General features: G+C 39.0%; 2 protein-coding genes across 7 annotated transcripts in view; both read left to right on the forward strand.

Annotated features, from left to right (window-relative positions):
- OTOGL (otogelin like) overlaps positions 1–9,267 on the forward strand; it is a 97,569-nt gene extending 88,302 nt beyond the window's left edge. Inside the window, exons 54-59 of the mRNA XM_062613627.1 lie at positions 345–523; positions 747–851; positions 1,672–1,791; positions 3,760–3,805; positions 7,447–7,526; positions 8,605–9,267. Coding sequence (XP_062469611.1) covers positions 345–523; positions 747–851; positions 1,672–1,791; positions 3,760–3,805; positions 7,447–7,526; positions 8,605–8,805 — 731 coding nt within the window. The 3' untranslated portion in view covers positions 8,806–9,267. The remainder of the gene's footprint in view (positions 1–344; positions 524–746; positions 852–1,671; positions 1,792–3,759; positions 3,806–7,446; positions 7,527–8,604) is intronic.
- Positions 9,268–14,924: 5,657 nt separating this feature from the next.
- Positions 14,925–26,299, forward strand: part of PTPRQ (protein tyrosine phosphatase receptor type Q) — a 134,583-nt gene continuing 123,208 nt past the window's right edge. For 4 of the 6 annotated variants that reach the window (XM_062613836.1, XM_062613837.1, XM_062613838.1 and 1 more), the window contains exons 1-5: positions 15,059–15,194; positions 22,608–22,745; positions 23,334–23,469; positions 24,605–24,859; positions 25,067–25,284. In XM_062613836.1, coding sequence (XP_062469820.1) covers positions 15,147–15,194; positions 22,608–22,745; positions 23,334–23,469; positions 24,605–24,859; positions 25,067–25,284 — 795 coding nt within the window. In that variant the 5' untranslated portion in view covers positions 15,059–15,146. Of the gene's footprint in view, positions 15,195–22,607; positions 22,746–23,333; positions 23,470–24,604; positions 24,860–25,066; positions 25,285–26,299 lie in introns of all 6 variants that reach the window. The other 2 variants (XR_009963869.1, XM_062613835.1) reach the window with 2 other exon arrangements.

Here is a 26,299-nt window from a genome sequence, read left to right on the forward strand (position 1 = left end):
TATAGCATATGTAGCCCAATGTTAAATATTAGGACTCTTTAAAAATAAGACCAACACTTTTTTTTTTTTTTAAATTCCATAGTAGGAACACTATTGACTTTATACAGTTTTGCATTTTGCAGTGTTTCCTTAAGCTGAATTACACCTCTCCCTCATCTGTTCCCTCCCACCCCCCACCCCCCCATCTGATAAATAAACCACAAACCAATCAAGTCTAAAAGTTAGAATGCTTTTGCAGACCACAGGACTTTGCCTTCTGTTTGTGTACACAATGATTCTGTTGATTTGCCTGATGATTTTTTTTTTTTTCCCATTCTGGTAACATTTATTTCTTTTGGTGTTAGAGAAGGATGATGTGTGCATCTTCCAAGAGGTCACGGTACTGAATCCTGGACAGTCAGTGATTCAGTTCTTGGGTGGAGACCTTTGTTACACTGTACAGTGCTTACAAGAAAAAGATCAGAACACAGGATACAATGCAATGCATTTTACAATGGTGAACTGTTCCCAGCAATGTGAAGCTGTGAGTACTCTTAGAATACAGGAATGATGCAATTTGTGAGCTCAACTACACCATAAGTCACAAGTGAAGACTTTGCTAGTCCTGTTTGCTAAGTAAGAATTTGAGAACTTAACAGTGATGAGTACCTTGAGTCTCCAGGATTCTTTTGAAAGGTAATTTCTAGCAGCATATGTGTTTACAAAACACCTTTTTTCCTTTTTTTGTTGTTTTCCTTTCTTTCCAGCATCAAATATACATTCCTTCCTCCAGTCACCATACTTGTTGTGGTACCTGTCAAGACATGTCCTGCTCTTTTCACACTGAGAATGGAACACTAATCATGTATGAGGTAAGGACCTCTGGACAGAGATAGGAAGTAACTATAATGATACAATAAACAGGTGTCTGACAGTCGCTTCTTAGTTAACTCATGCTGTGAGCCTTGCTTCATACCTCCTTACTGCTGGTTACATGCTCAGGAACTATTTGTGGTATATGATGGGAAAAAAGTGTGTTATTTAAAGACCTGCTATTTCACACTAGGTGAATACCTTGTTTAATTTTATTTGGTGTAAGATTTCCTGCAAAGATATATAAATATCATCATTTACTTCAGGCTGGATATGTTTTAAGTGCAGGGTAGGGTTGAAATTGTAACTCTAAGTCATATAAGGTGATCTAGATACATTGGGAGCTTCTAAGTCTGCATCGGGATTTCTATGTCCCCCTCTTCCCAGGGCCACTTTTCTCCTCATTCTGGTTTCTACAGAAAGCAAGTGTGCAAACTGAAGCACTGGGGTTTAGGATCTTCACGGTTTGTTCCAGCATTCATACAAGGAAATCTAGATGTGGTCATGATTTGGTTCATGCTTCCCATTGCTTTTAGAACAAAAGAAACTATCAGCCTTTTTTTCTGGCACAGAGTCCTTTTGGTCTGCACTAGTACACCAATGCTGAGCCGTGTTCTGGAGAGTAGAACTGTGCCTCCAGGGAGGAGTAGTCATTGGTAGTTAGAGGATGGTCTTTTCCGCCTGTAGGTGGTCTGCAACAAGCTTTTCACTCCAGTAGGTACTACAGCATGAGGGGACCACTTTCACAGATGTTTTGGGTTGGAGATAAAGCCAAAATGTTTTGTATTTCCTGACAATGGTCTTGATGTATACATTCAGGAAGGCAGCACCTGGACCTCCAACTGCACTAACTACAAGTGTGCAAAGACTGCTGCAGGGGCTGTCATACTGGGATCAAGTGTTGTCTGCCCCCCTTTTAATGACACCGAGTGTACAAAGGTTTGTACTTTGGTTGAGGTAAGTGACAATAACTGACTGGAGTCAGTTATTATTGACTGGACCTTGACAACACATGCATACTTCATACACTTTCTTTAAATTAAAAAAGTGGTAAGTAAAAACATGTAAGAGAACAATTTACAGTCTTGTTTTGACAAAATACCTGTGAGGAATACAAAAGTTTGTTTGGGTACTAACAACGATGACTGCTTTTAAAATACTGTGGAATAGGAATTATACTTGATATATCACTATACACAGTGCTAATCACTATGGTTTACTTTAGTTTGGAATAACACTTTGCCCAGTTCGTAGTATATATACACTAAATAAATTGGATCAAGCAATTCAGAAATGCTGCATATAAAAGAGGGCAATATTAAAAATTCCTGCAGTTATGCAAAGATTAGGAAGATGATAGAGTATACATAAACCTTATTATCTTTTTAACTAAACATTGTATAACATAAAAAAATTACATAATTATCTAGCATACATGAATGGGCATCTACCTACATCGTATATCTGAAAATATAAATTGGGCACAACCATAAAAACTGTTTTGAAGAATGTGAATGCTTCATGTATATTACATATTTTTTACAATTTAATTTCTAATTTAATATTTCTCTAGCTTCACATTTCTTATAATTCTTGCAGTACGCTGTATATTTAATGTAAGCTACTAATAATAATAAAAGAAATATACATGCTGAAATATACATGTAGAAATATATGAGAGATGGTAGTAGCACTGCTGCCTTGACTACAGAGTATAAATTTAGCACAGTCCTACTTATCCACTCCATTTGTTTAAGAGTCCTTATTTCTTGCAGTCCTGAAGAAGGCATTCTATCTAAAATTAATGTCTGCTCTACTTTGACTTTATGCTCCAGTTTCTTCCTTGGAACCCTTTTGTCACCATCTATTAGGATCCTTCCTTAGTAATAACCATTAAGATTTTAAAGAATGGAGCCCTAAAATTAATTTTCTGAATCATTCTGACTTGTTTTTCAGAGATGCTGAGTATAGACTTGAACCAGTAGATGAGGAGAAAACTCTTCTGTCAGGCAGCTTAGGACAATTTAGGAATATGGAGGCTGAGTTTAAGTGCTCATTTAAGAAGTCCTTGAACAACTTATTCAACATTTCTCCTGTAATTAAATGAAAAATGCATTCTAGCATGAAAAGACTGGAGCTTAACAATGTCTTTAGCCTGTCGTTACCATAAGGGTGCTATTTATGTTCAGTTGTCTGTTTGATACGTGGTTCTGGACTATGCACTAAAATTGTGGGTGCCTGTTTCTTGCTTGTTCCCATTCTGTCAGATCTTGACAGTGCCTCTTTCTTTCTCCCTCTCGCACTCCCTTTTAATCTCAGAAGGACATTTTCTTCACTTTCATACATTTTAACTTTTAGCTAGCAGGCATCTTCAGCAAAAAAAAAACAGTAACAAAGACTATAACTGAGAAAAAGAATTGAACACATCAATGGTTCTGAAATTCTGCAGTTAATGTTCCCTTTCAAAAGTGTGTATATATACATATATATATTTAATATTGTAAAAAGCTACTTATTATGTATTAATTTTTTCCTTAGCATATCCCTGGAAATCCTTTTACATCAGCAAAGTTGCACACCTCAGGTTTTTGAACTGTTCTAATAAATTTTGGCATGGGGAAATAGATGGAAGTGGATGATATAAAAAGATTCTTATAGAAACTCAGTGGCTTAGTCAAAGACACTAGATCAGATCAGATGTGCAGCAATGAGTTCATTTGCAGTGTCAAAGGCTATAAAGAATTTGTGAACCAAGCCTCCAGCTCATACATCTCTCTGTAATTCTCTTGATTTCACCGATGCTACTTTTTATTAGTTGGACATCTTTAAAACATGGAATATATTGAGATAAAATTCACCTTTGTATTGGCCACTGTTTTTTGCTATATTCTTTTTTTATTTTCCTAGAACGGAGGAATTGTGCAGATGTATAATGATGGCTGCTGCAAGACCTGTAAGTAAAAAAGGCTGCAATATGTGCTTAGTTTGGCTTTGGTTTTGGAGGGCTTGTTTTTTAACCTCACTTGCTGGGACATAAAGAAGGAAAAAGCATGCGGTCCCCCCATAAATCACATAAAATTGTTAGAGTTACCTAACTACTCCTATTAAAAGGTTTTGCTTCACTTGGCTGCTGACATGGTGATCTTTATTGTTCTGGAGTATAACCAAATCCCTCCAAATATAATCTGCTGAAGATCAGAAGTTATCTCAATTAAAATAATGAAAAGATTTTAACTTTCTTTGCAGTTTTGACAAGAAAAGTTTTTATTATCAAGGTACTTAGTTATGTGTACATAAAAATAAAAAACTGTTGTGTAAAGCTAATTGTGCAGAGCAAAAATCTGTGGAATGCCACAGGAAACCCTCCCCTCATTTTTGTCCTTTCTTGTGTTCAACATTGGAGTTAAAATATAAAAGGAAATTAGTCTTTGGTATTTTTTTAGACAAACCTTTACTTAATAATATTGCATAGGAAGTCACAGACTTATAACCATATACTGCACAGTTATTAAATATAATTCAGAAGTGAAATGAGTTGTAAATAATTTGTGATATAAGAGGAAATATTAATATTTACCAAATACACAATACTCGTTTCCAAGTTATGCAATGATTTGAAAGTGAACTGCAATTATTGTTGTTCTGTTGTATCCAAACCCTAGAAAATAAAAGCTATCTTAATACAACAGAATATATTTTTGTTTGAATGAGAATTGGCACAGAAGAGTAACACACCAGAATTGTACTAAAATCTTACTAATTATTGTTTCTTTAATGAGATAAGTTACATTTAAAAATATTTAAATACACACACCCCCAAAAATTAGGTTGGATTTAAAGCATAAAGAAGTAATGGCTACTGATTTTCTGTTGATCAAGAAGATTTATAATTTTGGCCGTATTCTGTGGCCTCAGGAAAGGCATCGTTATACTTCAGAAATACTTGCTGAGTTGGCTGCTAAAACCTCAGATATAATTAATACAATTATATGTAATCTTAATTTTATTTTCTTTTTAACTAAAAGCATGTGCCCTGTGGTGAAGCAGTTAAAAAGAGTACTTATAAATAGAGCTTGGGGTTTTAATGGGAACAAAATAATCTTTCTGAAAGTGCTTGATTCAATGCATGTAAAGTGAGTGCATATATTTAATTCTTACCTTGCCATAGAGAGACTCATTGCAAAAGTTTGATTTACAAGGAAGCATCATTTCAGTTTTGTGTTAACCAGGGGGGAAATAAAGTTTAAGCCATCTTTAGTAAGACTTGAAGTAGCTGCAGTTTCCAAATTTGGTAGACCAACAGGAAAGCTCATTGTTTTTTTGCTAAAAGAAAAATTGCAGTTGGCAGTGTAAGAATTAATGAAATGTCATTTAAATAAAAATGTTTTTGTTTCACAAGAAACTTAATATTCCTAATGATTCTGCCAGGTTCTGGATTGGGTCTATTACCCTTTGCCATTAGTCCAGTAGTGCCTACTCATAGTATTAATTGTGAACCAGGTATTATTTTTAATAATGTTATTTTCTTTTTTTTTCTAATAATAGTGTAAGCACTGCTTGATATACGTGTATAGCTGGCATCACATTAAATATCACCATGCAGTTAATGGTACTGTGCCTGATACTGAGAGATGCTGACTCCCTGTTGGTGTCCCAAATCAGCGGTGTCCTAAAGTCTGGTCAGGGTTCACTGTTCAGCACCTGTCAGAATCAGGTTCATCCATTTATGGTACATGCTGCTGATAGTTCTTGTTCATTTCTGAAATTGGTTTTAATACTGTACAGGGAGGTTGTAATTAGAAATGATATACTTTAAATATTATTATTATCCTGAATACTGTTGCCAAGAGATTCTAAGTTTGATCCCAGATCACTAATTTAGTGACTGAACAGTTTTTGCCTTAAAGTAGAGCAAGACTGCCCAATTTATCTGTGCAGATATGGATTCATTCTGTATTTCTTTTGTCACAAACATCACGTTCTCACAAAGTTATGAAAATGGGGTGGGGGGAGGGAGGGAGGGAGAGAAACATACAATTACAGCCATACATTAATAAATAATATACACTAGGAATTATGGAATATTACAGAATTGTTGCATTATGATCATAATTCGTTGCTTTTAAAGATAGATAAGTCACAGAAACTCTTTAATCAAATAAGGAGTAAAAAAAGCACACCTGCTACAGAATGCAGATTTTTTTGACAGTTGAAACTGGGAGAGAAAAAAGCATAACAGCAGAGTTTTCATTAGACATCAGCACCTTATACACCGAAAAGTGATGTATCCCTATATGAGTCGTAGAAGTACAAAGACTGCATTGTCAGCACATACTAATGCTGGCAAGCACTGTCTGATGGAATTATCATGGGACTTCTTTTTCTTATGTGCTACTGCGAAGGAAAACCCAAGATACTGTGGGCTAACAGATTCGATAGTACAGTGGTGTACTAGCTCAGCAACAGAATCTTATTTGATCCTGCAATGCGCACATTAAAATCTAGCTGTGCTCTGCAGCCAGCCTAATTTTTAAATACCCACTGGAGCTGTGGGTGCAGGATATCCCTGGTCACTCAGAGCTCATTTATCTTGTAAAAGAGCTCACAGTCTTCTGGAGAACAGAAATATTGCTCTTTTCTGAGTACACCCAGCCATGAAGGCAAGTGCTGCAGGTAGAGAAACTCTGATGGATGGTGCTTACTACTTGAGATGTTGGTTGTCCAAAATAGTTGCATAGCAAAACTAATAGGTAATTTTGATGGGAAGTGAAATAGGAGATCTAAGTAACTGCTGTTACAGAAGCAGAAGTAACAGTCTGGTATGGAGTGCAGCATGAAATACTGTGTGTTTAATTGTGTCAGTCTTATAACTTTTATTGTGTTAAAAATGGCTTTGCAATGTACAGATTTGTTTTTCAAATAAAAGGAAAATCCTCCTATCAGTATCTCCCAGAATGCACTTTAAAATTTCCCTAATCCTAGATCCATATGCTGACTCAATACTACATGCTTCAGTTCTGGTGGTAAAAACTGCACCATATTTAGCAAATATATGCATCTCTCTCCTTCAAAACTTCCTTCTTCATCTTTCTCAAAAATATATGGCATGATAGTATTCTATTTAAATTTTAAGCATTCAAAATAACATCACGGTTGTAATCACATTTACAACTCTACCTTCTTAAATGTTAAGTTCTGAAAATTTTCTTAAATGCAGAATTAAAATAGTTTACATTCAATATTCCTATTAAAAAAGAATTAATTTTAATACTATTAAAAATTATTTATGACATCTTTTTTCCAATTGCTTATATTTGTCCTGCCATAAGTGTAATTTAAAATCGTACTACTATTTTAATATTTATAAAATCTGTTTAGCTTAACGGGCCAATTGATGCTTCATATGTGCAGCTAAAAAATTGATAATTCTGCACAGGAAGTATTCCTTTTGCTTAAAAATAATTCAATTATGGAAGTCCTAGTTTCACACTATTGAAAACAAAGTATATTTATTGAATATAGCTTCACTTTTTTAGTAGCAAATGCAGTACAAAAAGTGTATTGATTCAGTATGCATTTTATGTATTTTATCAGGCAAAAAGGAAGAAAGAATTTGCCAGAAAACAACAATCAGGACAACCATAAGAAAAAGTGACTGTATAAGTCAAAGCCCGGTAAGCATAGAAGACCCGTGATGCTGGGCCTATGGCATACCAAATCAAGTATTAAGTGGGTTATAGCTCTCAACAAGCAACAAAAAAATGCTGCTATCTTCTCAGAAGCAGACCTTTGACCCTAGGAATGTTATCCTACTTGTAAATGGAGTAAAATTAGCTGTTCCTATTGGCTGAAGGCCTGAGCCCTCCCACCTGGAAAATCATCCGGCTTCAAATGAAAAGTACACAGCATAATTATAACTCACATGGGCATTGAACTCTTCACCATGAAATAACATCCTACTCTAAAAGAGGAGTAGAAATTCTTTCACTTAGGATGTGATTTCTCTTTGAATTACTGCTGCATTCCTCTTTGAAGACCTTTAATCTCTGGGTGTCTTCTCCTCCACATAGCATGTGTCTCCATATCGTAAATTCCTGATGGCATTTATTTATGGGTCTGCTTAAGACAACTTTTTTCTCAGCTTGGGTGTAGCCACATCTACAAAGCATGTCCAGGCAGCAAATGCGCTTCTCATGTAGCACTTACAGGAGAAGCAATAGGCACAGTATCTCTATACTTCCAAGAGGCCCCTGGTAAGACTGTTGAAGAGCATATACAGTCATAAAAGGCAAAATATCATTAGAAATTGAAAGCTGAGCAGGTTAATTTCCATCTTGACAGAAGGTCAACAGTGACATTCCCAAAATTTAATAGTAGAAGTAAGAGTGTGTGGTGTATTTATTTAGTTTTAGAAAGAGGACTAGTAATGAGAATTTAACTGTTCAGGAGTGAACATGAATTTAGCTGTGCTCTTTTGAAGTTATTAAATTGTAAACTAGGGATTCAGTTTTGGTATCCACAGTACAACATTTGGGTCAAGCTTAAGACAGAATACATGGTTAAATAACAACAACAAAATTTAATTTAAAAGAAAAATGTATTAAAAATGTGTCTACCCTTAGAATGAATGCATTTTAGAAGATAAAATAATTTTCAAATTAAAAATGAGTTTTTATCACAAAGAAGTTTGAAATGCAATATCCTTGTAACAAAATTTGAGATGTCTAATTTCAGTTCTTATTATACTCCTAGATAAATGTGGCTTCTTGTGATGGAAAATGCCCATCTGCAACAATTTTCAATGTCAATATCGATACCCATTTAAGATTCTGTAAATGTTGTCGAGAAAATGGAACACGTAATCTGACTGTGCCACTGCGCTGCTCAGGAAATGGCACTGAAATTATGTACGTCATTCAAGAGCCTATAGAATGCTCATGCCAATGGAACTGAACACTACTGTGGATATGATTTCATCTGTAGAAGTAAAAGGAGTTTCTTTTCACCAAACTTTTTTTGATGTTGGATAACTATAGTACAACCACAGAGATAAAAAAAACAGATGTGCTCAGTTCTGCTTTATAATGCAATTTTTCACAAATTTAGTAAAGATGATGTTCTACGTTCTTCACATTTTCTTTTGAAGTACTGGCATATATAGAAAGAAAAATATAAATAATTTTGAAAAAGGTATAATTTAGCCATCATTTATTTCTACTCAGTGGGCTTTCTGACAAGCTGTTGAAAGCTGGTTAAGGCCTGTTTCCAGTTGGATTGTGGCTATCTATTAAAGTTCAGAATTTCTCAGTGGTTCTTTTCCTTGTACTCAGAAACTTCTTGTTGTGAACCATCATTGCTCTCATGTTTAAATGGGAGTTTGATAATGACTGAATAAAATAGTGGGTTAAACCGAAACATTTTTACCTTGCGGAAAATTCTATATTTTGTCCATTAAACTGTTGTCATTGAGGGGACTATGCTTACACTGTAAGTCATTGAGAAACAACATGACTGTGGTCTGTAAGTACCTGTAGTAAATCTCCAGAGCCTATAGTAGAAGCATAATAATGTCTTTAAACTTGAGACATTAATTTAATTTTTATAAATATTATATATGTGAAGCATGACTAGCCAAAGGCTGAAGAGTTCAAGCTTTTGTGCCTTTATGAAAAATATCTGAAAGCTGTTTCTGAGATGAAGGATTCTATTTTATATCCACTTATCAGCTTTCGCAAATAAGAAATTGGCTCTATACTAGCTGTAGAATAAGATTCTATGTATATATATTTATTTAAGAAACAGGATACTGCACATATTAACTATTCATAATGGGTTTCTTCCTTTGTTTTATAGGATCATAGAATGGTGTAGGTTGGAAGATCATCTAGTTCCAACCCTTGTGTCGTGGTCAGGGAGACTTTCCACTAGACCAGTGTCCTGGGTTCAGCAGTAGCAGTCATTTTTCTCAAAGCCCCATCCAACCTGGCCTTTCCAGTTCGAACATTTATGTTGAGTATATTTTTATAAAATACATAAGAATTTTTTTGTGTTTTTTTTTGTTTGTTTTTAATACTGAAATTTGGACTCAACTTAATTTAGGACTCATCATTTTTGAGTCCAGGCAAAAAAAATATCCAGGTGAAAGTTATGTTTTGAAGGGCTTTCGTGAGCTATTCATGTTCAATCAGATGGTGAATGTCCATGATTGGGCATCTTAAACTGAACATATTCTCTCTTTTATTAAACATATTACATAACCTGATCTTAAAAACTAAGGATACAGTTTTCGGCTTCGTTTTAGAACATTACTTTGCTTTATAAACTTGCTGAATGAAACTGATTTAAATGCTGACAGTATTTTCCTTACCATGCAGATAGTTTCAGGATTAAAATTCTTGTTTAAAAGTCTGAAAACTTTTTGACAAACAGTTTTTATTTCAAGCTGTCATCATTCAATTACAAAAATTTGGGTTATCAAATTGGTTTATACAAAGAAAAATAATAAAAATAAAAAATTCCAAGGCTATTTTACTACTTTGTGTGACAAATCTTTAAACATTTGCTGTATTTGGTTTGATGGCTTAAAAAGAAAAATAGCATGTACAGTGATATAATCCATCTTAACCAACAATATTGTCATCTCCTCATCCGTCTCCTTAGAAATAGTGACTTGGTTTAAAAATTAAAGAACAATCCATTGTATTATCAGTAAAAATATTTAACCATTATAAAGAAACAGTGATCACCTAGCGATCCAAATAAAGTGCTGTTCTGAGAAAGCATTTGCTTCAGTTGCGTGTTTTTATTATTTGTAACAGGAGATATTTCAAGTTGTGTTACAGACTACTGCCATGAACCAAAATATTCTCTGATGTTACTGTTGGAATTTGTGTACAGCAACTTTTCATGCAGCCAGGAATGGAAATTAATCAGTCATAGCTGTAAAGTTTGTGTACTCATGCAGCAAATTAAAAGGATCTTTTGATTTATGAACAGAGAGATAGTAATCCTATATTTACATCAAGACAGGTTGGCCCAAAACTTCTTAATGAAATTAGCATTTGATAAACTACTTAAGGAAGCTGCTGCAGAGTGGGACTTTTCCGTATAATGACCAAACTCTTGATGTGCTTTGATTAAACAGCTGTGCTTTTTATAAGCAATGTGCTTTTCCAAGATTTAGAACTGTAAATGTAATTAAAGAGAAATTAATAGACAATATTTTGCAGAATAATAGATGTTGATGCAATTACTTTACCTGTGCCACTGAAGATGAAAATCATAGATGAACCTGGAAATTATTAAGGCAATTATGCTTAAAATTAACTCCACAATAACCTGTAATAGTATTTATTAGTTAATTAAGTGTTTCCCATTTACCCAATTTGTATTTTTAAGTGCAACAATCAGCCAGATATAATTGTGTCAGCATCCTCTCTGAAATCTACAGCAAAATCTCACATTTTCAGTGGAGCTGGATATGGTATAAGATTGCTTTTCATTTTACAATTAAACTTCAAATTCAGACTGCTTTGTCCTGGTTAAACCTTGGGAACCTTTTTCTGCCAAGCCATCCCACCCCCATCACCTCCACAACGGTGACATTGGCATGACATGGTATGTTTTGTAGAATGTGAACTAGCCCTCAGGGCCTTTGCAACAGAGAGAAGGTTTGAATCGAACTGCAGTGTAGCAGGACTGCTCTGCTCCAAATGTTTTTTCCATTTGTAACTTAAACGTAGATGCAGTTTGTGGTTCTGCTTTGGTTTCTTCCTCTCTCTTCAATGGTGCATTCCTGCCTCAACCCTCAGGCTTGAATTGCGTGTAACCCAGCTTGGACAGGCACCCTGTGAGCTGCTTTGGAAAGCTGATCCAACTCAAACTAACCTAGTTAAATGTCAAAATTAATTAGTTTGCTCATTATTGACTGAAAGAACTTTAATACCCACAGAGTTCCCTCCCTTCTACCCCCGCTCACATAAGTTCTGCTCCTCTAAAACAAAAAGGCTGGGAATGCATGCCTCTCTCAAACTCCCACGCTGCCACTGGAAAAGGCAAGGAACTAGGGAGAAGCTGTGTGCACAGCCACATGCTTGACTTATGCTCCAGTCTGCTGAGTCCTGCCAGTTCCCCCATCCATACCTGGCTCCACCTGTCCTTCATTCCTACATTTCCACTGCTTGGTTCTCCTACTTGCGCTTGCAAAAGGAATTCCTCAGAACAAACGCTTACCCATAAAACTATGCAGATATTTTAGGGAATAATGTAAATATATTTCTATACTTAGACTGTAACTGAATAAGCCTCTGTAACACAGTAAGGCTTTCACTATATTACTTATAATATTTGGCTTCTATAGTTCCATTGCCTTATTACCAGGCCATTTGTTAAGACCAATTCTTGTCCCAATATGCAATTACAATTTGAGGCACATTTTTAAATATTGGGTTTAAGCCACTTACTGTGTGTTTTCATTAATAAAATCCAAGGCCTAGAGTATAGCTATACAGTTAGCTAACAGTCTCATTTTTTAGCTAGCCAAATCTGTACACTAAATATCAAAGTAGAACTTAATATATTTGCATTATTTATTGTATAGTTCTTTCCATCTCTATCTTTTTTTCTTCCATTTCTCCTTTTATAAGGATTTAAAGGACAAATCCAACATCTAAATATTATAGAAGTTCACTTTTGTGTAAAAACTTAATGCCAAATAAATGTGTGGGCACCCATCAGGAATATTGTGGCAGTGGGAAACACTGACTTGAACTAATTTTTTTCAAGCTCTGTCTCATGAAATCCCTTCCCAGAGGTAACCTTGAGGTTGTACTGCTGGTGTGATCATGTACAGGTGCATGTCCTACAGAAAATCCCACAGCCATGTGTTCTATTACAGGGGACAAAACATAAACGAGTTGTCACACATAACCGTAGCAATACAGCAATCGTGGACGAGCAGAAGGCCAAAACCATCAGCAGAAATTTCTTACAGTTACAGTGGGATATTGGTACTGCATTTCCCAGATCAGGTTGGATTTCAGACTCCCAACCATTATGGGAATATATTTTAGCTAAAAATTCACAAAGTGAATGTGAAAAGTCTTTCAAGGGACAGACTTTAACACTTAAGATTAATGCAAAAGAAGAAAGGCTTTCACTGAGGAAAGGTGATGGTTGAGAGGGTCTCTATGTAACACTGTGTACCAAGTTTTCTCTAAGCTTTCTTTAAATGCCAAATAGAATGTACAAGCTACCTACAGGACAAGGAAACTCAAAAAATTATCAGGCCGCTGTCATTAACAAGTCACCACAGTTTAGGGTGGAAGGGCATATTCTGAGCTGATGAACCATGAACCCCAGCAACTGCAAATAAGATTTATTGCCTAGTCCTTGGCAGCCACATACTGACCGTTTTCAAACAACCTTTTTTTGCCTATTCTGACAAGTAATTCTATAGACCTTTTAGGTGGTCATACACCTATCCAAATCAGTGGTGAAAGATTCTCTAAGATCAAAGATTTGAGAATCTCACTCAAAGGAGATAGTCTAAAAAATACATATATGTAGTTTCTACTTTCACAAGAAGCTTTTGTATGCAGAACATGGCAATGTGAAAGAGCTTCTTCTGTACTGGTGCTGCATTCTGGGGAAAACCAACAATGAACAATGTTAAAAATCGTGAGAACTGCTGAGTAAAAGGAAGGAGCTCTGTTTTGGGAGTGTTCTTTTGATTAAGGTGGAATGTGCCATGCACACTTAATTTAGTGAGATCAAAAGAGAGATGCCTCCCGCAGTTGCCTTGAAAACCGCCTCATTAATAAAGCCTCCCTTTGTGCTCGGTGATCACAAAGTGCTCAGGAAATAAACAGTATATCTGCCCTGTAAAACAGCTGAACGGGCACAGCTTTCTTCTGGCCTTGATAGCTACAGTAGCCGCTGGCAGGCTCCTACCTCCACAGCGTGGCCTCACTGCGGGCAGCAGGAGCGCGCCACTGCGCTGCCGCCTCCGGCAGACCCTTCCACCTCGGGCTCGGGAGCCCTGGGGAGCGGTACTGCACCTCAGGGAGCGGGACATAAGCGGAACTGTACGGGTTCGAACCCCTGAGGCAGCTCCGCTGGTCATGAGGGGACCCGAGGCCTGGCAGCTAAAGCCCCGCCACACGGTGCTGCCCGCTGCCTAAGGAACCCGCTGCTTCCCGTTCCCGCCTCCATCCTCCCTCCGGGCAGAGAAAGCACGTAGGAGGAGAGGAAGGCGGCGGAGCGGAGGTGCTGCCCAGCCGCAGTGCGGTGTCTGCCGGCTCCGGGACAGGAGGGCGGCCTCCCCCCTGGCGGGAGGGCTCGCAATGCGACTCATGGGCGGTGATAGCCGCCACTGTCCGCTCCGGCCTGCTGGGCTCTGGGCTTCCCGAGCGCCTCCCGGCTCGAGGGCCGTCGTCCTATGGGGTATATGTGTGTGAATCGTCGGGAGCAAGTGGTGGCGACGGCTGTGCCTCTTCCGTGATTAATGCCCTTTTAATGTCTTTTTGGTGCCGTAAGGATTTCTACCGGCAGTTATGTGCTGTGGTTACCTACTGAAAATGTAGTAAGTCCACTAGTAAGTAGGTATTGTGTGTGTCAGGAAGATATAGTGAGACTTAGGGGATTTATAGGCTCTGCTTTTACATTGAAGAAGTAGGATTTTGTATTTTCTGTAAGCAGTTTTAGACTTGCTCTTGAAGTTCCTGGTGTGCACCTGGTTTTGATGAGCAAATACAACAGAAATAACATAAACTGACTCTGTTTATTCCTCATGGACACCCTAGCAAGACCTATCCGTGGGTTCAGCAGCTGTGCATGGTGCTTGCACTTGAAAGATGTTACCAGGCATATTTTGAACACTGACAAAGGGTCATCCCACTAGACTTGTGTACTGTGGAAAACAACTGGAGCCTCTCAAGGGGAGTGCAAGGGTTTACACTAATTTCACTGATTTTTGACCCAGTAATGACTAGTAAAACTTCAAAACCCCTAGCTTTTTCTCTTACACCAAAAGGGTTTTAACTGACTAATGAACAATAAGTGTAGCCACAGCTTAGTAAGGCTGCCTTCTGCTGATCTTGGGAAACTTTATATGGGGCCTGGGGAGAGGCAGGGCCAGAGCAAAGACACAAACCTCGAGTGCACCATTGGCTGCTGCTGTGTCTGTGTGAATTATAAATACATGTTAGTTTTTCTCATGTCTTAGATCTGGCATGATTTTGATTTGAAGCTGAGATTCAAACACATAAGTATCACTGGGACTACAGTGTTTCTTTATGGATCAAGCAATTGTTCTCCTGCTTTTATTGAAATACTTCTTCAAGGTAAGAAAAATACTCCCTTTTCTGAGGGTGGATAGATATTCTAATTGAATGTTAAAAATCTAATGGTTTGTGATTTGGGCTGCTGCTTTGTCATTCTAGCAGTCACAGGGAGCTCTCAGTTATTGGTACTGAGCATTCCCCGTCTTATTTAAATTGTTGGAAGCTCTTTTTAGATCCTGAATCTGCTTTATTGCTTGCTGCTTCTGGTTTGATGTTGTTCCCTGGAAGATGTAAGAAATCCCAGCATCTTTTAAGTCCTAAGGTAGCTTGTATCGCTGTATCAGTTTTTGGACACTGCAGACATGCATGGTGATGGTGGCTCTTCAGTCATTTTGGGACCCAGGAGTGTACTCTGGCTATACCTGTAGCCAAGTGTACTTCTCATCCAAAACTACCATTTGTGTGTTAGCCCTTTTTGTTTAATTTGACTGTTAATTGAAAGAACCCTGTAACATAGGAACTGCGTGTATCTTTCTGCTTAATTTTTCCCTATTTATCTATATTTAGTTTTTGTATGTGTAATCTTTATTTTAACGGTGGCTTAATGTGCTTTGCAGCAGAGGTGACTTAAAAGCTCTGTCAGTTACTTGTACAAATACCACTCCCTTCATTTAGGGAAGAGAGCCATGGATTTTGGGGAGTTTCCTGACAGTTGCAGAGTAGTAGAGAGAGCCTGGCTCTTTAGCATGGTGGAATGGGGTGAAGTAAAAAAAAACTTCAGTGTGTTCCGTATCATTTCTCCAGCAGTGGCAAAAAGCAGATCCTTGGGGAGGACTGTAAAAATAGCATTAGATGCAAATTACCTGTACTGTGTTAGTTTCTCACCATTTCTAGCATAGGACTATAGGACTTCTTGAGATGGATGTAGTAGCAGTGCATTTTGTGAGCTTATGTAGTTCTCTTCTGTGAACTGGTCTGGCCTTTTCTGAAGCCTAGTGAAACTTCTAATGGGCTCATTTTAAGCTTTGTCAGAGAACCTATTTATTTTGTGAAAAAATGACTCTTTTTGTTTGCTCTGAATTTGGAGCATACCGGCTACATTTCATCCTTCTCAGTTCTTGTACTTGAAAAGGAAGTGAAAAACTCAGTCTCTACTCTCTTCTGGCTACTAAGGATTTTATAGACCTCTTGTTATTTCTCCTGTTTCTTCTTCAGCCTGAGAAGCCTGCTTGAGTCATATGTTGAGAAGTAATTGATAGCAGAAATCAGTAACTGTTTGTTGTTAGGTCCCCTGGCTACTTGTGTAGCTAGTCTGCAGATAGATTTGAACTCTAGATCTTTGTAGTCAGTTATTTATTTATTCATTTATTTAAAATAGCTGCAGTCTTTGGATAAGGTACTGACAAGGTGCTGGCGGCAAAAAGGAATATTATAAATTCCTAAGTGTAGTGAATTTTCTGTATACACTTGAAGATCTAGTTCTTGTTTTTACTTCTAGGCATATGTATTTATGTACAGTAAAATGGCACATAGTAATGTTGATGGTGGAAGTGGTCAATTCAATTACAGCAAATACACTTTTTAATTCTCTTTAAAAGGACATTTTCCTATCCTTTAGACTGTTTCTTGGAGAACACAAACCAGCTATACACCCGTCAGCTAAAAGCCTGCTGCTTTTCCTGGAAAGGTGCTCCTTAACCACTTCCGTGTATGACATTAATATTTGTCTGGTACGTCAGTTCAGGGACTTCGAAGAGGTTGCATGTACCCTATTATAAATGGATATAGAGGTTAAAGGCTTTATAAACCTTATAAAGCTTATACTTTTTAAAGTATAATCTAAACTTTAAACCTTAAGATCTTGGCAGATTTATAGTTAACGTTAGTTTGTTATTAGTTAAAGGAAGTTACCTGAAACCAAACAGAACTCCAGAGTGGTTTTGCGTTTTATGGTGTTTTGTTTGGGGTTGTTTGTAGGGTTTTGGTGTGTGGTAGATTGCTTTACAGGACAACACCAAGTAATATAAAGATAAAAGTACTAATTTTTATTTTAGTCTACTAGCGTCCTTATTTGACTTTTGGGTGTTTTTTTTGAACTACATTTTGAGTTCATTGCTGAATGATGGTATTTGTCATCTGATTTCATACAGGAAATCAAACTAGAACTTAAAGAACTGCAGTCTTTTAAGAAATGTTACATAATAGGGATTGGCTTCACATGCCCCAATTTCCCTGAATTTTAGAGCTGATTCAGGTTTATATCCTGTTAGATAAAAGCAGCCTGTGAGTTTGAACTGGTAGTTGAAAGGAACAAACCTGGCAGCCGGAAGATATCGCGCTGTATGGAAAGATAGGGCCCCCTGTTTAATAGCCAATAGTATGTAGCTTGTGATGTAAGCAGACGGAAGTGACGCTGTAAACCCAGAGTATATAACGCTGTGTTGCGAACTAATAAACGCCATTTGCCGTCCACCACACTGGTGTCTGTGAGCTGATGGCCCGAGCGGCCTGGGGTTGGTCGCCGTGCCGTTCCTGAACCAGGTCGCCACGCCTTGCGAAGGCAACAAGTGGTGCCGAAACCCGGGAAACTCGCCTGGACGGGTGAACGGCGGCCGGAGCGGCAGGACCAGCCCGGCGGGGAGGACGCTCCCGGACCAACAAGGAGGATGGAAGCCCTTGTGAAGGTTGTATCACAATTACATAAACAGTGGGGTATTGATTGCAAGTCTAAAGATTTTTCTCTCGCTGTTGCGAGACTCTTGCAAATCGGGGTCATTGACCAGCCGGTGGATATACTCCACCCTGAAGTGTGGGATAAATGTACTAAAGCGCTAGCTGAGGAGACGAAGTCCTCGGGTTGTGGGAAAAACCTTAAGTCATGGGGAAAAGTCGAACGGGCCCTGCAGAAGGCAATACAAGCGCAGGAGACCTGGAAGGCGGCAAAGAACTGCTTATTGGCCACCCCGAAATTGGGAGTCGGGGCGGCCACACAGACTTTGCACTTCCCAGACGTCGATGATTCTGCTGAGCCCTGAACTTTTTACAGTGCTTTTTATAAAAGCGGGGAATTGAGCCTGAGACTCTAAAGCAGCTAGCAGGTCTAGTGGCTGTAGGGAAGGCTAAGGGATTTTTTGCAGATCCTAATACAATATTTGAGGAGAGTGAGTGGCGAAAGTTTGGTGATGAACTATTTGACTCAGTGCTTAATGATTATAAAACGGCAAAGAAACTCGGTAAACCACGGAGGGAAGTAATGAACTGTATAAAAAGATACAAGGCAGAAAAGAAAACTGCCGCGGTAGCAACGAAGAAACTAGGAACAGGCGTCCCCAGTCGGTTGAAACCGGGGGAAGATTACAACTCATTTCCCCCAACTCGCGGGAGCACAGGGTTCCCCCCCCCCCTTCCTTTTCTCCCCCTCCATCAGAAGGTGCCGCGGAGTAGGTGTAACCCCCTGCTCCCCCACCACCCCAGTTCCGAAAGTAGGGACTTTGAAAAGGACAGAGAAAGTATATTAGAAGGGATACACATGATAAATGTCGAGGAATCCGAAAGAAAGAGGGCGGTGCCTCGGCGCCGGATCGATTGCGGCGCCACTGTGAAGCACGCAGTAGAAAATAGGGATCATGCGCTAGCGGGAGATTTAAAGGAACCGCGAGCCTCTCCAACCCACTATGCCCTAGAGTGAAAAAATTTTTAACTCAGTCACGGAGGAGCCAGGTCTGCAGATGGCTACATACCGAACGAGATACATCTGATCAGAAAGACACAGCTGCGAGCAACGGAGACCCCGAGTTCGGCGCAGGATCAGCCCCCGAATCCCCTGAATCCGATGCGATCATTACTGGGGAATTTTCTGCAATGGGCATCTCTGCATATCCTGTGTTTACTACACAGCAGGGGGCTAAAGAGTGGGAAGCTCTTGATCTCAAAATAGTTAAGGAGGCCTGACAAACAGTGACCACGTATGCGTTAAAATCCTCTTATACTCAAGCTGTATATGTTATGATTTTTTCTTGCAGTTGACAGTGGGAGCCCATACAGTTTCTCTGTGATACTCATGTACTAGAAGTTGGTAAATATAAGTATGTCCAGGTTTCTGTCAACCCTTGGAGACCTCTGTAGATGCTGCTGGCCACTTCTTCCAGCACAGGCTGGCCACCTGTGTCGGAATGAGTGTGCATTTTGGTCAGTATAAAAGCCCAAGCCTCATACGATGTGGGGGAGGCAGAGCCTCTGCGGGGACGCCCGCTAAGGTTGAGCCTGCCACCTCGCACTGCAATGATGCTTCTCGGAGCTGGTTTGCTGTTAGTCTCCACAGGGTCCTTGTGCCACGTTCTGTACGTGGGACTGTGTAGTGGGAATAATAATTGTCTTTTTGTGTTTCAAATATTGAACTTGTGTGGAGTGTGCTTGTGGGATCCCACACGTGTGTGTGTGTGTGTGTGTTGAGGGCAATCGGTGTTTTGTGTATGGTTGGGTTTATTGTAAAAGTTTTTAAGGGGTAGCTGTTTAACATTTTGGGCATGAAAGAGTTAATGTAAAAGTGTGGCTGCCGGCAGGTATTTATGGTTGCTGCTGAAGCGGGCAGGCGGCTGTAGCTGCTGCCCAGCCGGCCGATGCAGCAAACTCCACGACAGTTCACAATGTGCAGTTTAACCTGTCTGCTTCTCAAGAACTGATAACGTGGGGGAGGGGGTACATTTGTGTCCTCCTGCCTACAGGTCCATGGCGACTGCCTGCAAAGTTTGTCAAGCCTTGCCAAGAGCTGGACAGACGAATGGAGGAACCTGATGCCTCAGCTACAGGAGCTGACCGTGAATACCCCAAGCAGAATGAGATAGAGGAAGAGGACAACGAATGACTGCAAAGCATCACTTGGGGGCAACTGAAAAGTAACATCCTAAATATGTGTGCTTGTAAAGTAGCTATTATTAGAGGCTGTGATTTTGTGTATAAAACCACCTGTATTTACTAGCCAGTTGCTAATAAGAAACTACACCTTGTATTGTATAGATTTGTCACTTGTAAAAGAGATGTTAGCGTATGGGAATTTGCAGTAGCTGCTAGAAAATGCTAAGGCAAAAGCTAGAAAGATTTTAATACAATGGTAGTGTTATAAAGCAGGTGATGGAACAAATTAAGAGCGGGGGAGAATTCCAGTGGTAAGAAATTTCTTTGGCTAGTCCTTCACTGCCATCAGCATCTTCAACATGCTGCTGCACCCTGTAATAGTTACTCTGCTAATGTAAATTTGTGTGTGCCTTGCTGTAGTAGCGACTTGTTACTGGATGAAGCAGGTGAAACTGTGCATTGACAACAAGGTGCAAGGACTGAGGCTGACCAAATGCCTGCTACCACAATCAAGGGCAAGACTGGGTTGGCTTCTGTGTTTGCCACCAAGAAGAACCTTTAGCTCCGCTGTTGGCTGCAACCCAGCAGGCGTGGAGCGGTGGGGACACATGCCATGCCAGACCTTGATGTGAAGGATCAGAGAGCTATACAGCCTGTTATCAGAGAGCCATACAGCAGAAAAAGGGGCAGGCCCAGGCAGCCTCCAGTTGGCATATGTTGGGGATATAATCTAGCCCAGATCCCCTGCTCAAGTAGGGTCACCCAAACCATATATAAAACATAAAGGGGGAGTATGCGCAGCTCTGAAGGAAGAATGTTGTCTGTATGCCGATCACACTGGCATAGTGAGAGATACTATGGCCAAACTACGGGAGAGACTAGAAAAACAAAAAAGGGAACGGGAGGCGGAACAGAATTGGTTCACATCCTGGTTCACCAATTCACCGTGGCTTACCCCCTTAATATCTACCCTGATAGGGCCGGTTATAACAATCCTGATAGCATTGATTTTTGGACCCTGTATATTGAATAAGCTGATGTCATTTGTCAAAAGCCGTTTGGGAAAGGTTAACATCATGTTAATAGAACGCCAACAGTTGCTTTAGGAATGCTCTTGTTCAGAATTTTTGGTCTATCCCCAGTTATACCCTGTCATTCTCTGCTATCACTTGTTTCACGTGCCTTGCCCGATGCGCTCTGCATCCCTATTTCAAGCATATATTGCGTTTGCAGAAACTGTTTTCAGTGTTGTGTGAAAGCATAAACCATATCCTGTTGTTATACCCAGCTAGTTTTATTAAACATAGGGAGGGGGGAAATGTAGGTAGTTAGGGCCTGGCGGCCGGAAGATATCGCGCTGTACGGAAAGATAGGGCCCCCTGTTTAATAGCCAATAGTATGTAGCTTGTGATGTAAGCAGACAGAAGTGACGCTGTAAACCCAGAGTATATAACGCTGTGTTGCGAACTAATAAACGCCATTTGCTGTCCACCACACTGGTGTCTGTGAGCTGATGGCCCGAGCGGCCTGGGGTTGGTTGCCGTGCCGTTCCTGAACCAGGTCGCCACGCCTTGCGAAGGCAACACCTTGTACTGCGATGTCTAAATTGGTTTGGTAGGGAGTTGTTCAGTAAATTATTTCTTTATCTCTTGAATGCTGCTGTTTCTTGAGAAGCTGTGAAAGTGATGCCACTAGAGCCCTTACCATGTAATGTGAGAACAGGACTGAGACCTTCAGCTTCCGACTGACTGCTGTGATTGCAATAGAATCATAGAACAGTTAGGGTTGGAAAGGACCTTAAGATCATCTAGTTCCAACCCCCCTGCCATGGGCAGGGACACCTCACACTAAAACATATCACCCAAGGCCTCGTCCAACCTGGTCTTGAACACTGCCAGGGATGGAGCATTCACAACTTCCCTGGGCAACCAATTCCAGTGCCTCACCACCCTAACAGGAAAGAATTTCCTCCTTATATCCAATCTAAACTTCCCCTGTTTAAGTTTTAACCCATTACCCCTTGTCCTATTACTACAGTCCCTAATGAAGAGTCCCTCCCCAGCATCCCTATAGGCCCCCTTCAGATACTGGAAGGCTCCTATGAGGTCTCCCTGCAGCCTTCTCTTCTCCAGGCTGAACAGCCACAACTTTTTCAGCCTGTCTTCATACGGGAGGTGCTCCAGTCCCCTGATCATCCTCGTGGCCCTTCTCTGGACTTGTTCCTACAGTTCCATGTCTTTTTTATGTTGAGGACACCAGAACTGTACACAATACTCCAGGTGAGGTCTCACAAGAGCATGCATACATTGCAACTGAAATCTCAGACCTCTTGTCTAAAGTGACAACAGATTTCTCATTTCCTAGCAGGGCATACTTGGGTAAACTGACATGGTTTGGCTACCTCTGGAGGAGAGAAAAGTAGAATAGAACTTGTACCTGCAGAACTTGTAAGGAATTATGAAGCCTCTGTGTGTCACACAGTAGGGCTGGTGATGCTGGTTCATACAGGAACTGTTGCTAGCTGACAAGTTCTAGGTAAAAGCAGTTATTTAATTGTTTAGTTAGAGGTACAAGTTCTGTATTGTCTACTACACTCATTCATGTATGTTTCTGTTACAGGGTTCAGAGAGTCTAGACTGTGACCAAATGAAAAAGCCTGCTAGAACTGTTTTGATGGAATGGACTGAATTGCCCAAAGGAGAGGATCCAGATTATTATATTGTAACATACCAGCAAGCAGATGCTTTCAGTCAAAAAGTAAATGTTGTTAATCTAAGGGATAAGTAGTTCCAGATGTATTTAAGCTGTAGGTATCAGTAGTTAATAGCATTGTATGTTTGTTTATAACAATATAATGTAAAATAGCAAATAAGGAGAAGGTTTGAAAAAATTACACTGAATTCTGTAATTCATGTCATTTATATGCACTCTTGCAGTCCTGTTGAACCCATTGGGACTGAAAAGACTTGAGTCTGGTTGAATGGTTGGTAGGCATATGTTCAGAGTAATGAATATGGAAGTTTTTCGAGGTACTGTTGTTTGAAGGAGTCTGACTTCTCCAGGAGAGGCACAGACACTATCCCCAGATCTCAGGAGATCATTATTCTTATTTTGAGCCCAGGATATTCTGGACCTTAAAATATGGGTGTTTCAATATGAAGGTGTTTATTAATAGTTTGATTTCTAAAAGGTTTTGGTTTAAATGCATTGGGTATTTTGCAGTTTAACAGCAGCCTTAAGTTTGACATGCTGCAATGTAAACTACCCTTCTAAAAACTTCATACATCATTTATGAATTGCATTTTTATTACTTTCACTATATCCAGAACTTCTTTTAACTTGCAGAATGTGAGAAACATTTCTAAAGTTGAACAGAAACCTGTCAGTACTACAATTCTGCTTGAGGAAAATAAGAAGTATGATATTACAATAGAATCCCTAAAAAATGGCCGAATCTTAAGTGTAAAATCATTTAAGACATGTAAGTAGAGTAGCACAAAAAATATTTTGGTATCATTATATTAGTCTAATACTGAAGATGAAAGAAGTAGGAATTGAAATCCTGTGCTTACACATGTATTTAGGAACTTCCCATCAATATACGTTTTCAACAATGAGTAAAAGGAATCATTTTATGTAACTCATTTGGTTAGTGTAACAATTCTGCAGTATGGGACTGATGTAAAAGTTCAGGAGATTTTTAAATGTTACAGGCTTTGCTATACTACAGCAATTCTAACAGAAGAGATTTATGAAAGAGGACCATGGAGAAAGTTACTTAAAGCCTGGCAATTTCATGTCAATATAGGGTTGTGATTGCTTCTCTTATATAAATTAAACATATTAAATATCTTTGTTTCTGCTTTGTGACAGTCCCTCTTTAAAAAAGATTAATGAGTAGCTAGAGGATCTTAGTACTGTGAGTAACTGGGACAGCCTTTTAGTATAAGAGTTTGTGGGTCTAGCCACTGGACCTAAAAACCCTATGATTTATAGCTGTAAATCTGTTCAGAACCACAAGTCTCACTGATTACTAGAATGAGAGTGCTTTCTAACTTAATTGTGTTAATTGCTTTAAAATAGTTTATAGCATTATCTTTGTACACATTACACGCTCATACTAACTTTGGAATACAGATGAAGAGCTGAAAACAAATAACATCACTGAGAAAAACATGTAGCAAGCTGAAAATATTGCAGCAGCCATTGACATGAAAGCATGTTTCATGTCAATGAAAACATGCTGAAAGCATGTTCAGCAAGCTACAGGAAATAATTCTTGGTTGTGCAATTTTTGTCTTATGCACTTGATGTGTATTACTTAATTGATATTCTGGCAAAGTGTGTACTTTCTCAGTTAAACACTCCTTAAACCGTGCTCTTTTATTTCTGGTTGCTTCAGACATAAGTTTACATACCATAATAGTAAAGAAGAGCATGGCTTTGTTAATGGCTTAGTAAGACATTTTTTGTTTTGATGCTACCTTTCTTTTCCTACTGTGTGTAGCCCTCATCACTTCTTAAAGGAAAAAACCTAAATATTGATGCCATAGTATTTTGAGGTAATTATCCCCTCGTGGTAAAGACAGTATTTTTCTTTTTTCTTTGCCTACTAGGTGGAATGTCAGAAAATGACATCAAATCATTTGTGACAGCAACTACAGTGTCTTTTAACTGGAGCACAGTAACCAAGGAATTTTCAGTTTCAGTTTCACTGAATGATACTTCTCAGATTATAAAAAGCCACAGCGGATTCTTTGTGTGGAGTAATTTGACACCTGCCACCTTGTATACATTTAAGTTTATTTTTGAACAATTACATCTTGAATTTGTAAATGTGTCTCAGTCACTGGATATTCAAGTTGAAACAGGTATGTATTAGAGTTTGTTGTTGTCACATTCAGGATTTTAAAGGAGTGTTGATTTGTAATTACTGGATTTGGGGCATTTGCAGTTGTGATTTAATTAAATGCTGTCACCATCAAAATGTCTCTATAATTATATAAAAAATCTTAAACTGTACCTCTGCCCTGAATGGCGCAGAATATTGTTTCAGTCCTGTCCTTGTTCACCTGTAGGCATGTGTTCGCAAGGGTGGGTGGCTTTCCAAAGCAGCTGCTATCAAATGAGTAAGGAGAGCAAGACGTGGAAGGTGGCACAACAAATCTGTGAAACATCTTCACGAGGGGCGCATCTCCTTGATATAGGGAGTAAAGAAGAGCATGGTTTTATTTTGTCTTATCTCCAGACAGTTAGTCAAATAATCATGCTATGGATGGGTCTTAATGACCTAAAGGTCAGTATATTCTATTTTCTTTGCTAGTATGTGTGTGGAAGCAGGAGAATTTTGATACATAGAACCCAAATCTTTGGAATAAGAATTGCTACATAGTAAACTGGTTATTTGTTTGTATAGCTTTTAGTAGTTCGAAAAGAAATCATTTCTGCCTATTACAAATACTTAAAATACTTAGCAGGTCATAACTGGGAAAAAAAGGACATTTTACACATAAACTGTTTTTCTCTGAGTATTTCACAGGGGTGTTGTTTTGCCTGAAGGTGGTGCTGCATTACCACATTTTAAATCTTTCTTCAGTATGTTACTATGGCTGTCAAAGTCTGGGTTGGTTTTCTCAGTTTTGGTGCAGGTCTCAAGTGTTGAGTGTTGAGCTTAGCAAGGTCTGTCCAGATTGGTTGCTGGACAGGCAACAGAAGAAAGGATTAGAGCAAGGTATTTCCTGTAAAAAGTTTCTTTTCCTCATATTTGGGGTACAAGGGCTCTTAATGCCAGCTCTGCTGTTACATAATGACTCGGTGTGATGTGGTGTGTGATCAGAAAACATCTGTAGAGATAAATAAAAGTACTGGGGAAGCTCCCAGAAAGATGGAGACACTCTGCCAGAAATATGGGAACTGGTCTTTCTGTGATTTGTCTTAGTGGAATCTTCTTTTGTCGTAAGTATCAGAAGGCTGGGAGAAAGCCACTGGGTTTTGGTTTGGAAACACTCTTAAATTTAATACATTTTTTGTCAAATTAATTAAAAATGCTGTGAAAACCAGTAAAAACATAGTAAATGTTATTTGAAAGGGCAGGAGGGTAAGTGGTAAACATGTCACGGACAGAAAATTTCTTTTTTGCAGAATCAAATAGCTTAATGGGGCTACACAAGTCAGAATGGGATAACTCCGCAAAATGAGGAAACATAAACTTGTCTAGGTTTGTGGTTAGAGAAGCACTCTAACCTTTCTGCTTAGCAAAGTACCCAAAATACATGCCTTTACGTTGCTGTTTTAGGCATGAGATTTTAGAG

Source organism: Pezoporus occidentalis, unplaced genomic scaffold (genome assembly GCF_034315485.1).
Source record: "Pezoporus occidentalis ecotype Australia unplaced genomic scaffold, CSIRO_AGI_Poc_V1 ctg17, whole genome shotgun sequence".
NCBI classification, from domain to species: Eukaryota; Metazoa; Chordata; class Aves; order Psittaciformes; family Psittacidae; genus Pezoporus; species Pezoporus occidentalis.